Here is a 15,000-nt window from a genome sequence, read left to right on the forward strand (position 1 = left end):
GGGCAATGCCTGCACTCGGAAGGGTGGGGATGCTGCACTCGGAGCGTAATCTGACTCTGATGTCAGCACACTTCTCGAAACACAGACTGAATGAATGATGGTGAGTGTTTTCTTGTTTTAGTCACTCTGCTGTGGCAGGAGATGGGTACTAAGTTAAAAAAAACAAATCAGATATATTAATTTAAAAAGCCTTACCAACATCTCAATTATAAGCTGAGATAACTCTTTCAGTATATTTGATGGTGGCTTTGCATATTCAGTCTGAAATGAAAAAAAATCAAATATAAATACATAATACATTTTTTAAATGCAGCACATAAAACTATATCATCAAAACAGGAAACTAAAACACTGCTGTGCAATGAAACTGCTCAATTTCAAATGAAAAATTAAAATGGGCATAAAATCTGGAGAAAATACTGTAAAACAGTTTTGCTAAGCCCATATTTGGCATCTTTTTGTAAAGCTGTAAAGATAAGGTTTTATTTTTTGAGTTAAAAATTGTGCAAGACTAATAATAATATATATACAGTGGAACCTTGGTTTTTGTGATTAATTCGTTCCAGAAAGTCTGACGAAAACTGAACTGTACAAAAACTGAATTAATATTTTCCATAAGAAATAATGTAAATCCAATTAATCTGTTCTAGACACCCAAAAATATTAACAAAAATACATTTTATAGAGAATAACTATAGTTTTACATACAGAAACCTCTTCAAGGGGGGCTCCTTGGCGTGGTGAAGAGGCTCTTGGTCTGAGGAATTAGACCTATCGGTCTTCTTCCTCAGACCGAACCTAATTACCCCCCAATCTCCCCTCCCCTATCCCATCCTCCCCATCCTCCCCTTTTTCCTTTCCTCCTCCTCCTCCCCACTCCTCCCTTTTGCCCTTCCTCTTTTTGTCCTTTGGGATTTCTCCCACAGGCACGCTAGTTCCTAGGTAGAGGAAAGGACACCGGGGTCGATCCCATTCCGTTGAGGTTTCTTGGCGGTGGCGTAGTTTGCCGTGGAATCTGGATTGCCTAGGGATGTCCCGATCCCTCTCCGGTATCCCAGAGTAGCTTTGGGTGTCTTTTGGGCGACGGGTGTATCTCTGGAAGCCACCTTTCGGATTCCGGGGGTGGTGGCTGAAGGAGGTATGCTTTGTGGCGGATATCCGGCCGCCCTCTCTTTTGTCCACCGAGGTAGCTCGGCAGATGTGAGGTTGCTATCCCAGATTGCTGGTTTACTGGCATGAAGGGTAGGGTATGGCACGGGTTCCATGCTGCATCTGCGCTACTAGCGGTGTCGAGTCCTCTTGGGCGCGGAGGGAGATTTCTGGCCCTTTCATTCCTCCTAGGAACTATCCCTCCCCGGTCCCCCCTTTTTTTTTCTTTTTTTTATTTTTATTTTCTTTTCTTTCTTTTTTTTTCTTAAAAACAAAAAGAAAGAAGTAACCTAACCATGGCAGCCCTAGTCCATGAACCTTTTACCCCCGGGCCCCTTCTTGATACCGCACCCCGTTCTGACCCCGCCTCGTCTTTGGACCACTCTTCAGACATTCCTCATGCCTCTGTACCTATTGCCGGTGCTGTTTCCTCACCTGCTTCAGGTACTGAGGCCTCGACTGACTCCTTCGATTTATCAGACCTTCGCTCTCCTCTGACTATGCTTCCGGCCTCTCCCTCTACGGTGCGGCAATTTTCAAATCGCCGACCCGTTCCACGTCGGACCAACTCTGGTCCCACGCCTAAACGTCAACGACAATTACCTGCTGATGATACTTCTCCACCTTCACCTTCTCGTTCTTCTCAGAAAAGATCGACACGTCCTTCACTACCTTTCCACGCTCAGTTTCAGACTGAACAGTGGACTAAATTCTTCACTTTGCGACCAACTTCCTCTACTGCCTATCTTTCTGACCATAGTATTGGCAAGGCACTCCTACGCCATGTTGGTAAAGATATTTCTTTTCATGCTCTTAAGAGCGGTACGCGCATCATTACCGTACAGAATGCTACCCAGGCTCGTGAGCTCTCTCGTCTTTCCCATATAGATACTGTTCCTGTCACCCTTGAAAAACATCATTCCCTCAATTCTTGTAGTGGTACCGTTATTCTGCCCCATACCATAGTTCAACAAAATTTCCAGACATGCGGCACCGACATTCTAGAACAGCTGGAACTCCAAGATCTCCCAATCCTCAAGGTAGACACTTACGTTCTTCCTGCCCGTGGGCGGAGACGATACCCTAGCAATGTGGCTCGTTTAACTTTTGACAGCCGAGAACTCCCATCCTCAGTTTATATAGCAGGACATCGGTTACAAGTTCGAAAGGTGATCCCTACACCACAACAGTGTAGAAATTGCTGGCGATTTGGCCATCCAGCGAAATATTGCAGATCTATCGCCGAATGCCCAGTCTGTGGTGCCGATGACCATTCTAATACGTCTTGCAATCGATCTCCCTCTTGCCTTAACTGTCATGAGGCTCACCCTTCGTACTCTCGCCGTTGTCAGGTCTATTTAAACGAGCGGGAAATCCGTTACCTCAAAGAGACAGAAGGTCTCCCTTATGCCATGGCAGTTTCTCATCTCCGCCTCCAAGGGAGACTCCCACGTGTTTCTTATTCCCGTGTTTCAAAACGTCCCCCCACTTCTGGTATCCCATCTTCTACACCCACCTCTGTGGTTACCTCTCCCATAATCACTCCTGTATCTAATCCTTTTGCTGTCCTCGGCTCAGACGTCCCTACTTCAACGCCTCAGTCTAATCTCGCTTCTTCGAGTTCTCTCTTACAAGCCTCAGTATCGACGAGACCTCGTACGACACCTCTTCCCAATCGTCCCTCTACTTCTCAAAAGTCAAAAAAAGGTCCGGTAACACCTCCTACCCATCTTCCACCTCCTCATTTTACCCTCCCTGTCTCTGTCCCTAGTTCTTCCCCTCTCACTGGCTCAGTTACAAGTGCAGAGGTTCACCCTCCTCCTCGTAATGTACCTTCCTCCCCTGTTCCCTCCCAAGTTTCTTCCTCTTCTGCCACCTCCCAGGTTCCTGTCTCTTCTGTCCCCTGCCACGCTTCTCCAGTTCCCTCCACCCTTTCGCCCCCCCCTACCTTGGTACAGTCCAATACAGTTCCAATCTTTACTCATCCTCCCCCTACCATTCCCAATATTGTCTCCCATACGACATCTCTGAATTCTGAAACACTTGAAGCAATCTCTGAATATATTGCAGAGACCAAACCATCAATGGACACTGATCCACCTTCCGCTCTTTCTCTCTCCTCTGCTCCATCTGCGCAACTCCTTTCTTCACAGCGCACCGTTCCTTCGCTGCTTGAACATTTTCCACTGCCTCCGCATGTGGACTTTTCTAACCCTCCTAGTCCGTAGGAACCCTTACCTGCGGATTTCAAGTATCTTTATCATTGCCATTCATGGCCTTTTTACAGTGGAATATACGTGGCCTCAGGGGTAATCGGGGTGAGCTTCAGATGTTACTCTCCCAGTTTGCCCCTGTTGGTGTTTGCTTACAGGAACCAAAATTACACTCTGCTGTTATTTCTCACATCTCAGGCTATAATTTATTGTATTCTTCAGATCCTTTTCCTGATGGGACCTTTAATGAAAGTGCCCTTCTTCTCCGCACTGATATTCCGTACCATCAGCTATTTGTTCATACTTCGCTGCATTACACAGCAGCCCGTATCCACTTACATAGGTGGTATACGCTCTGTTCTTTATATCTCTCTCCTTCTCGGGCATTATCTATTCCGGATTTTGCCTTCCTTGTTTCGTCATTACCGCCACCAATTCTGTTACTTGGTGATTTTAATGCCCACCATTTCCTCTGGGGAGGGTCTCACTGTGATTCCCGTGGAATTCAGTTAGAGGCTTTTCTTGCCACCCACCCCCTCCATGTTTTAAATACAGGTACTCACACCCATTTTGATCCTCGGACTCATACTCTCTCTTGCATCGATCTCTCAGTTTGCTCTTCCTCCGCCGCATTAGACTTTACTTGGTCTGTTCTCCCGGACTTACATGACAGTGATCATTTCCCAATCATTCTTACTTCCCCTTCATATTCGCCACCTCTTCGCACCCCACGCTGGCAATTTAATCGGGCAAATTGGAACCTTTACTCACACCTGACTGTTTTTAAAGAGGTTCCTTCTTCGTCCTCCATCGATGAGCTTTTACACCTCTTCTCATCCTCCGTTTTCACCGCAGCTTCTCATTCTATACCCCAAACTTCGAGCAGGCATTCTCAGAAATGCGTGCCCTGGTGGTCTCCTGCTTGTGCTCGTGCAGTACGTTTGAAACGCGCTGCATGGGGCAGGTACCGGTACAATAGAACCACAGAGCGACTCCTTGATTTTAAACAGAAGCGTGCGATCGCTCGCCGTGTCATCCGTGACGCTAAACGCACTTGCTGGCGAGATTATGTCTCCACCATCACCTCTGCTTCCTCTATGAGTGCAGTCTGGAAAAAAGTACGAAAACTGAGTGGTAAATATTCTCCTGACCCGGCTCCTGTTCTGCGGGTTGCCGGTGTTGATATAGCAAACCCACTAGATGTTGCCAATGAAATTGGCAATCATCTGGTCCGTATTTCTCAGGGACTCCATCTATGCCCCTCATTTCTTTCCTCAAAGTCTGCCAGAGAGTTAGCACCCTTGGACTTTTCTTCTCTCAGAGAAGAACAGTATAATGTGCCTTTTACACTTCAAGAACTGGAGGCAACACTCTCAGCTTGTCGATCATCGGCAGCTGGGCCCGACGACATTCATATTCGTATGCTACAACATTTACATCAGTCAGCCCTTGCAGTCCTATTACGCCTTTACAATCTTATTTGGTCACAAGGAGTTCTTCCACAGCTGTGGAAATCCGCCATTGTTCTCCCTTTCCGCAAACCAGGCACTACGGGACATGAAACCTCCCACTATCGTCCCATTGCTCTTACCAGTGCAGTTTGCAAAGTAATGGAACGTCTAGTAAATAGACGTTTAGTGTGGTATTTAGAGACACACAACAGTCTCTCCACTCGTCAATATGGCTTTCGTAAGGGACGTTCTACCATAGACCCCTTACTGCGCTTGGATACGTATGTTCATAATGCCTTTGCGAATAACCACTCAGTTATTGCCATATTTTTTGATCTTGAGAAGGCATATGACACAACTTGGAGGTATAATATTTTAGCCCAAGCCCACTCCTTAGGCCTTCGAGGCAATCTACCATCCTTCCTTAAGAACTTTTTAACTGACAGGCATTTCCGTGTTCGGGTTAATAATGTGCTCTCCCCGGACTTTATCCAAGCTGAAGGTGTCCCCCAGGGATGTGTTCTGAGCACAACACTTTTTCTCCTTGCTATTAATGATTTGGCCTCTAGTCTTCCATCAAATATTTGGTCATCACTCTATGTTGATGACTTCGCTATTGCCTGTGCAGGCGCTGACTGTCACCTCCTTACAGTTTCTCTCCAGCATGCAGTCGACCGTGTTTCCAATTGGGCCACCACACATGGGTTTAAATTTTCCAGCACTAAAACCCACCAAATCACTTTCACTAGACGCTCTGTCATCTCTGATCATCCTTTGTACCTCTATGGCTCACGTATCCCTGAACGTGATACAGTCAAGTTTCTGGGCCTCCTCTTTGATCGTAGGTTATCCTGGAAACCTCACATTACCTCTCTGAAGGCAACTTGTCACAGCCGGCTGAACCTTCTTAAAACCCTTGCTCATCTTTCGTGGGGAGCTGATCGTCGAACCCTCCTTCACCTACATTCCACCCTTATTTTATCGAAACTTGATTATGGTGACCAGATCTATTCAGCGGCATCTCCTGCTACTCTCTCTAGCCTTAACCCCATTCATCACCAAGGATTACGTTTATGCCTTGGTGCTTTTCGCTCTTCCCCTGTCGAAAGCCTCTATGCAGAAGCGAACGTTCCATCCTTATCCGATCGCCGTGATGCCCATTGCCTGCGCTACTATGTACGCTCTCATGATCTCCGCAATCCTTCCATTTATAGAATGGTCACTGATATTAGTAGACATTCTTTATTTGTTCGCCGCCCCTGCTTACTCCGTCCCTTCTCTCTTCGCCTTCATTCGCTCTTGTCTTCTCTTCAACTACCACCTTTCTATGTACATGTAGCATCACACTTTTCCCTACCCCCCTGGGAAGTTCCAGCTGTTCGAGTCTGTTCTTTCTCCCTCCCTTGCTCGAAAGCCCAACTGTCTACGGTCGCTTCCCGCTCTCTTTTTCTTGACCACTTTCACTCTCATTCTCATGCCATTGCTGTGTACACAGATGGCTCTAAGTCTTCTGACGGCGTAGGATTCGCAGCAGTGTTTCCGGACAGCGTCGTACAAGGGCATTTACTATCTTCAGCTAGTATTTTTACTGCTGAATTATATGCCATCCTTACAGCACTTATCCGTATTGCATCTATGCCTGTGTCATCATTTGTGGTTGTCTCAGACTCCCTTAGTGCTTTACAGGCTATACAAAAATTTGATACACCTCACCCCTTAGTCCTCCGTATCCAACTTTGGCTACGCCGCATCTTTACTAAGCATAAAGATATTGTTTTTTGTTGGGTCCCTGGTCATGTTGACGTACAGGGCAATGAACAGGCAGACACTGCTGCGCGGTCAGCAGTACATGACCTACCAGTTTCTTATAGAGGTATTCCATGTACGGACTATTTTGCTGTAATATCTTCCCACCTTCACACCCGTTGGCAACAACGTTGGTCTACTATGCTCGGCAACAAACTTCAGTCTATTAAACCGAGTATAGGTTACTGGCCGTCTTCTTATCACCAGTGTCGAGGTTGGGAGACTACTCTCTCCCGTCTTCGCATTGGCCATACTCGTCTTACTCATGGATATCTCATGGAGAGGCGTCTTGCTCCTCTCTGTGAGAATTGCCAAGCTCCATTATCAGTCAGCCACATTCTGTTGGACTGCCCACTTTATCAACGAGCACGCAGAATTTACCTCTGTCGTCGTCTTCGCCCCGCTGCTCTCTCTTTACCTTCCCTTCTCGCTGATGGACCCACCTTTCATCCGGACTCTCTCATTGACTTTTTGACAACGACTGACTTACTCCACAAATTTTGATACTTTCAGCCCTTTCTACTTGTATCTCTTGCTACCCTCTACCCCCGTACTATCCCCTGCCCCGCTGTTTGCTGTAACCTGCTGATCATCCCCCCTCCCTTCTGCCATCCAATTCCCTTGCTTCCTTCCCTACCCTGCAGCGCTGTATAGCCCTTGTGGCTTAGCGCTTCTTTTTGATTATAATAATAATTACATACAGAAAACAATGAGAAATAAATATAAATGACTAATGAAATGGATAAATGAACATTTAACATCACTTTTACCTTTACTGAAGACTTGTTGGTGAATGGAAGATGGCGAGGAGGGGAAAGGGAGGAAAGGTTATTGTCTGGAAGGGGAATCCCATTCCATAAGGGCTTCAGGTATCAAGGCCCTATCTGGGGTTACTTCCCTTCTCTCTCTTTTATTGGCTGTAGGACCAGCTTAAGAATCACTGTATCCGTCACACAAGAAATCTGTCCAGAGAGATCTGTTTCTGGCGTCTCTAAGATTTGCCTAAAATGGGACAAGACATTGTCACTGAACATGTTGCAGACACGGCTTGCAACAGCTTTGTTAGGGTGATATTTCTCCACAGAACTTTGCAACTCACTCCACTTTGCACACATGTCCTTAATTACTGAAGAAGGCACATTTTCCCCTCTCTGTTCTTCCTCCTCTGAAGCAATTTCCTTAGCTGCAGTCTGTTGCTGTTCCAGCTGAAGGTGTTGCAGCTCTTCAGTGGTCAGCTCTTCCCTGTGGTCGTCCAACTCTTCCACATCCTGGCCACTCACATCCAACTTCATGAACTTCCCCAAAGACACAATAGATTCCACAACAGGCATAGGGTCATCAGGGTCAGCCTCAAACCCTTCAAAATCTATCTCTTGGACACAATCTGGCCACAATTTTCTCCAAGCAGAGTTCATCATCCTGGAAGTCACTTCCTGCCAAGCCTTATCTATGAGGCGTTTTTCTCGCCTTCTTTATCGGAACTTTCTTTGGCCCCATGGTGGCTTATTTAGCAGTAGCACTCAATAAACAAGCACAAAAAACAATGGATTATTATGAAATGTTTCGGATGAATGCATGGGTTAATGCTCACTCAACAACAAAGGCAGACCAGGTCTCTCGGCGCTCGAGTGGCCGAGTGACACGGGCAGGCAGGCTGACATGTTTGGTATGGACCATTTTCAACTCTACGAAAACCGAGGTGATGTACGAAAACTGGGACAAAATTTTGACAGAAAAAGTTGACGAAAACTGGGGTGTACGAAAACCGAGGTTCCACTGTAATTTGAAAGTATCTTTGGTATATTTTTTTTAACACATCGGCAGTTTCCCACCAAGGCAGGGTGACCCAAAAAGAAAGAAAAATACTTTCATCATTCAACACTTTCACCATCACTCATACGTAATCACTGTCTCTGCAGAGGCGCTCAGATATGACAGTTGAGAGGTCCCTCAAACTGCTAATATCCCATACCCCTCCTTTAGAGTGCAGGCATTGTACTTCCCATTTCCAGGACTCAAGTCCAGCTAACTTGTTTCCCTGAATCCCTTCACAAAACATTACCCTGCTCACACTCTTAACAGTTCATCAGGTATTATTATTATAATATTTATGAGAAGTGCTAAAACCATAGGGCTCATATATTCCCCTACTGCCACTACCAGTATTACCTCTACCACTCCCTTCTTTCTTCCTCTCGTTGTCCCATCCCTGTCCCCCTTGCCTATATATATACGTAGTGGCTCCCTCACTCGTATTAGAATGACTTGTACATGGCCCAAGTCTGACTGAAACGTCATCATAAACTCTCTCTCTCTGAAGCATCATAAACTCTCTCTCTCTGAAACATCATAAACTCTCTCTCTCCTATGGTATTGTATTGTGCCTTATTATTTAAAGGATAAATCTCTGCAACAAAATTGGCTTTTCATTGTCAGAGCTGAGATTTCACTGAAATAACTATATAAGGAATGTGTACTTTTAACTTGATGCTTTTTTAAAACTAATTTTTGTGGAAAAATAGAAATCTAGACTTGGAGGCTTTCCTGTCAACTTCAATGATGTGAACAACTGAGGCACTATGTATATAATCATGTACACCTAAAACTAATCACCTTTTGAATATATCTAATAATTTTTTTTTTTTTGTCAGATGCCCTTAATAGATTTATAGCACACTATAACTAGAGTATGGCCAGCAACGTGGTGGGCATAGCTGATTGGGTCAGGTGACTGCACCATCTCTTAAGTTGTTGTCATGTTATGCTATTGGCTCCTTTTTCCAAAAATAAAAATGGAACTTTGCATTACACTCTCGTTTTATTACACAGAGAATCAAACACATATAAGAAAAACAAAAGAGCAAATTTTCAAAATAAGGACAGCTTACCATAACTGCTGTTAACAATGCACTAGTAAATGAAGCATTTTGGGTTGCAACTGCTTTCAAAGCCATAGTTAGCTGAGGGATGTTGCCTGGTATTTCTTTGTATGCCATCACAGCCTCTTTCAGCCAATGTGACTGACCTTCACCATATAATACCTGCACCACCTCAAGAGGCATAGCTAACTTCTTGGGTTCAAAGGAATTCGTCTTTTCACTAGTTGAATCTGCTCAATACAAGATTAAAAATCATATAAGTTTTTAATAAAAGCAAAATCATTTTACTAATAATTTTTAGATGTATCTCTCTGATAAATAGCTGTTATACTACATAATGCAAAACCATGGAGTCTGTTGAATATTTATTTCAATCATATATGTACCTTGGATTTATGAAAATAGGAGTTGCTACAGAAAGCTGATCTTACTCTAGAATTAGTCATGTAACTGACTGAATTTTACCTTTGCAAAACAATATAAAAAAATGTAATGCATACACAGCAAGTAAGACTGTTGTAGGTAATGATAATAAATTTACCAGTTGTGAGAGAGAGCAAATATCAAAGAGCTGTTCTAATTAACAGTAAAAAAATAAGTGTTTCTGTAATAGCTTGGGATATACAATATAACAATCATGCATCTTAACAGAGATATATACATTTGACCAAGTCCATCAAAAATCACACACATTACCAATGGTTTGGTGGGGACTCATATCACAGGCTGTAATTAAAGTTGCAATAACAGAATGTAGATGACCAAAGTCTTGAGCCTGTACTGATGACCACCTCCGCTTATCTGAGTCTGGTGGTCCCACCAGAAAACTGACAAGACTTGAGAACCCACCCAAGTTAAGGATCTGTTGGCACTGGACACTGCCCTGTACAAAAGCAATGAATTCAATAAGTACCCATATATTTTTGTCAGCCAATAAAGTATAATGGAAGAGTTTAGGTCGTTAAAATTTCATCATACAGATTTGATAGTGATTAAGTGATATCAACAGTCCACAATAAAAAATAAGAATTTAGTCTCACTGTTATTGGTTTTATTTACACTACACTTCAACTGGAGGCTTAAAATTTTCTCAATTATTTAATGTTTTTAACATGTATTTCATCTGCACATCTCGGGCAAGACAGTGATAGTGTAAATGATGGTGAAAGTGTTTCTTTTTCAGGTCACCCTGCCTCGGTGGGAGACAGCATTAAAAAAATAATTTTTTTTTTGTTCCTGTTTACTTAACTTGCTTCTTTCTTTAGTCTATCTTGTTTTCTAAAACCTACTTAAAACCCTTAAAATACCAGGCGCAGTGCATATAAATTTTATCAACATAAGGCCTAATCCCATTATCTATAGTAAGCACAGGTTTATTTTTTCTCCTAAAGGCATTAACATGGTAAGCAACCAAACTGGTTGGGAACCAGTTCATCTTCATATATGTTCTTTCTTTCAACAAACCGGCCATCTCCCACTGATTCAGGGTGACCCAATAAACAAAAACAAACAAACAAACACACACACACATACATACATACATACATGCATACATGCATACATGCATACATACATGCATACATGCATACATACATACATACATTCTCCATGGGGAAGTGGAAAAGAATTGTTCTTCCACAAGCCATGCATGGATTTTTGTTTCTTTTTTTGGGTCACCCTGGCCATCTCTAACCAAGGCAGGGTGACCAAAAAAGAAACACTTTCACCATCTTTTCTTTCTTTCTTTCAACACACCGGCCGTATCCCACTGTGGCAGGGTGGCCCAAAAGGAAAAACGAAAGTTTCTCCTTTTACATTTAGTATTATATACAGGAGAAGAGGTTACTAGCCCCTTGCTCCCGGCATTTTAGTCGCCTCCTACAACATGCATGGCTTACGGAGGAAGAATTCTGTTCCACTTCCCCATGGAGGTAAGAGAAAATAAACAAGAACAAGAACTAGTAAGAAAATAGAAGAAAACCCAGAGGGGTGTGTATATATATGCTTGTACATGTATGTGTAGTGTGACCTAAGTGTAAGTAGAAGTAGCAAAACGTACCTGAAACCTTGCATGTTTATGAAACGGAAAAATGGACACCAGCAATCCTACCATCATGTAAAACAATTACAGGCTTTCGTTTTACACTCACTTGGCAGGACGGTAGGACCTCCCTGGGCGGTTGCTGTCGACCAACCTACTACCATCATTCACACATAATCACTGTCTTTGCAGAGGTGTGCATATTCCACAATTCAGATGTCACTCCAAACAGCAAATATCCTAAACCCCTCCTTTAAAGTGCAGGCATTGTACTTCCCGGCTCCAGGACTCAAGTCTGGCTAACCAGTTTCCCTGACTTCCTTCACAGAATATTACCCTGTATGTGTGTGTATCCAGGTATTTCAACTGATGACTTTATGATTCACGAAATCGTAATGACACGATTGCAAACAAATCACGGTACGGGCGGGGATTGAACTCACAGCTAGTGAGTCGTAAAACTCCAGACCAGCGCGTTAGCCACTGGGCCAGCTGGCTACAATAAGATTCATCCAACTAGGTATATTTATACACCACAGGATAAGTCATGATGACTTAAGCTAGAATTCATCACAGCCACACTGGTGGGAGATTCATCTGTATAAACTTGCATTTGTGGTCACAGTGGTGCCTATGCTAACCTTCCTATGGTGTATAAATACATACCTAGTTGGATGAATCTTACTGTAGCCATCTGGCTCAGTGGCTAACACCCCGGTCTACAGTTTTACAACTCACTAGCCGCAGTTCAATCCCACACGTACTGTGGTTTGATGACTTCATATGAGTGTGGATGTCCTGAGTGAATGATCTGATATGATTTGATTATATTAGGATGATTAAGAAAGGTATCCCTACTCTCTTATACCAGTCTCTGTCAATACAATTAAAAAAAAAAAAAAAAAAAAAAAAAAAAAAAAAAAAAAAAAACTCTTCCCATTCCAAAATAAGCACCAATAGGCTGCACTGCCAATTTCAACAGGCAGGTTTGTTTCATGATTACACATAAGCAATGTAAGTTTAAAGTCAGTACAAAGACATTCTCAGAGTATCCAGAAATGAAGGGTTGCAAAAATAAACCAGAGTTTTTTTTTTTTTTTTTTTTTTTTTACAAGCTGGCAGTCTCCCACCAAGGCAGGGTGACCCGAAATTTTTTTTTCACCATCATTCACACTATTATTGTCTTCCCAGAGGTGCACAGATATGACAGTTCAGATGTCCCTCCAAATAGCGAATATGTATCCTAAACCCCCCTACCTACAGAAAATATCCTTAATCCCCTACCTACAGAAAATATCCTTAATCCCCTACCTACAGAAAATATCCTTAATCCCCTACCTACAGAAAATAAGGTACAAGAAATAATAACTAGAATTGTCATCAGCTTACCTGCTGACAATAGCAGTACAACAAGGAGAAATATTGTAATGAAGTTTTCACAGCTGCAGGCACATCAGAGGCCAGTAGAGAGAGGAGGTGCTTTAATATACTTTGTATATTATCAACACAATTAGAATGATCATACTCTGCCTTGAAGATAGACCCTAACAGGTTGCTGCGGAATAAAAATTTAATTAAATGGATGACTTATGGTGGAGAGTGAGCAATGCATATCTTATACAGGTGACGTTTGAGAGCAATGTGTGGACCGAATATTGTGCAAAGAAGTCGGAGTGTAAAAATCAGATGTTGAGGGGGAGTACCAAAAATATAATTTAGAGGGCCGAGGAGGGGTTGCTGAAGTGGTTTGGGCATTTAGAGAGAATGAAGTAGAATAGAATGACAAAGATGGTGTATAAATCTGAGTTGGAAGGAAGGGAGGTGTAGGAATCATCCCAGGAAGGGGTAGAGAAGGTTTTGAGTGCTAGGAGCTTATGTGAGCATGCTAGATAAAAGTGAATGAAGACAAGTAGTTTTTAATGGATATGCTGTTAAGTGTGAAGGGATTCAGGGAAACCAGTTAGCTTGACTTGAATTCTAAAGTGGGAAGGGCAGTGCCTGCACTCTGGAGGGGTGAGGATACTGTAGTCAAAAGAGTAGTAGTATACAGATACTGTATATTAATGACCGTTGATTAACACAATGATTATGCTCCTAAAAAGGCATGTTAGTGAAAAATAATGTGTTAATCGAACAGAAAAACATATGGAAAAATGGGTTATGTTCTTGAGAACTGAAAAACTCAAATTTTTTTTCGGGTCTTAATTTGTTAAAAATAGTAAAGGTTCCCGTTCCTTACATTGTAGCGGTCTTTTTTTTTTTTTAATTATCTACAAATGTGGAAAATGGCTGATTTGACCTTGTACAATACCTGTGCAAAATATGTGACAGAGATGGCTGAAGGGATTCTTAAGTTCATCTCAGTGTTGTAAGACAGACTATCAGAATGCTTTTGTAAATATAAACTATTTAATTCATTTTAATAGATTTTGGGTAGCCAGACTTGAGTCCTGGAGGGGAAAAAGGCAGTGCCTGCACTCAAAAGGAGAGGAGATGTTGCAGTTGAAGGGTTATTTGAAATGTAATGTCAGCACACTTCCTGAGAGATAGTGACTGAACAAATGACAATGAATGTGTTTTCTTGTTTGAGTCACCCTGATTTAGCAGGAGACAGCTGTTTAGGTAAAAGAAAAAAAATATTTACCAGGTATTTTTCATTCAATATTAACTCACTCTGGGTGCCTTACCAGAATAATAAAAAGCATTACAGATTAACAACGATTTTGACTCGCTGAACCACACCCTCTCCTGCCACCAAATTTATTTTGCCTATCAGAGTTATGTATGGATGTGCTGACAATTTCTTAACAACCAGTTCTGATTAAAGTTCAGTGGTATAAATGCTGACAGCACAAGCCACCAAGATAAGGAGTTTGGGGTAGGTATTTTGAATATCCTCTATGCTCCCAAACAATGAAATTGCTGTAGAATAAAATAATTTGTAATTAAAAATGAAGATACTAGCACCACTGCTTGTGATACTACTATATTTTTCCTATAATTTCCTAAAGTCTGGAATCTGTTTATGCTTTTAAATCTCAGTTGAAAGAACATCTGATTTCTAGAGCTATGATCCTGATGATCATACTGTCACTCTTGTAAATAAATTAAAGTACAAGAGAGCCCTGCATATACAGCACCTTCATTTTCGTTGGCTTCAAACTAAGCGATTGTTCATTATGTTCCATGCACCGGCAATTATCACTGGTGGATGGAACAATGGCTGAACTTAAGTCAACAAAAATGTGGAACACCAAAGATGGGTGCTGTATATGTGGGACCCTCCTATATTTCTTCATTGCTGTTGCTTCATTGATGGCCTGGTGCAAGTGCTTGTGAATTTCTTCAAAGAACAGGTGTTCAAGAAGAACAAAGTCCCAAATTATTATTGTTCTTGGAGTACCCCTACACTGTTTACATATTTCATTCTTGGGAATTTTCTACTTGCTCAGAACAATCAT

At 42.4% G+C, this 15,000-nt stretch overlaps 1 protein-coding gene across 2 annotated transcripts in view; it reads right to left on the reverse strand.

Annotated features, from left to right (window-relative positions):
• Window positions 1–195: 195 nt before the first annotated feature.
• The window catches only part of LOC128701527 (ubiquitin carboxyl-terminal hydrolase 24), a gene marked incomplete at its 3' end in the record, with an annotated part of 118,348 nt that continues 103,543 nt past the window's right edge, over window positions 196–15,000 (reverse strand). For both annotated transcript variants that reach the window (XM_070101633.1, XM_070101632.1), the window contains 4 exon segments: window positions 196–261; window positions 9,508–9,728; window positions 10,195–10,381; window positions 12,929–13,094. In XM_070101633.1, coding sequence (XP_069957734.1) covers window positions 196–261; window positions 9,508–9,728; window positions 10,195–10,381; window positions 12,929–13,094 — 640 coding nt within the window.

Source organism: Cherax quadricarinatus, chromosome 78 (genome assembly GCF_038502225.1).
Source record: "Cherax quadricarinatus isolate ZL_2023a chromosome 78, ASM3850222v1, whole genome shotgun sequence".
Classification (NCBI taxonomy): domain Eukaryota; kingdom Metazoa; phylum Arthropoda; class Malacostraca; order Decapoda; family Parastacidae; genus Cherax; species Cherax quadricarinatus.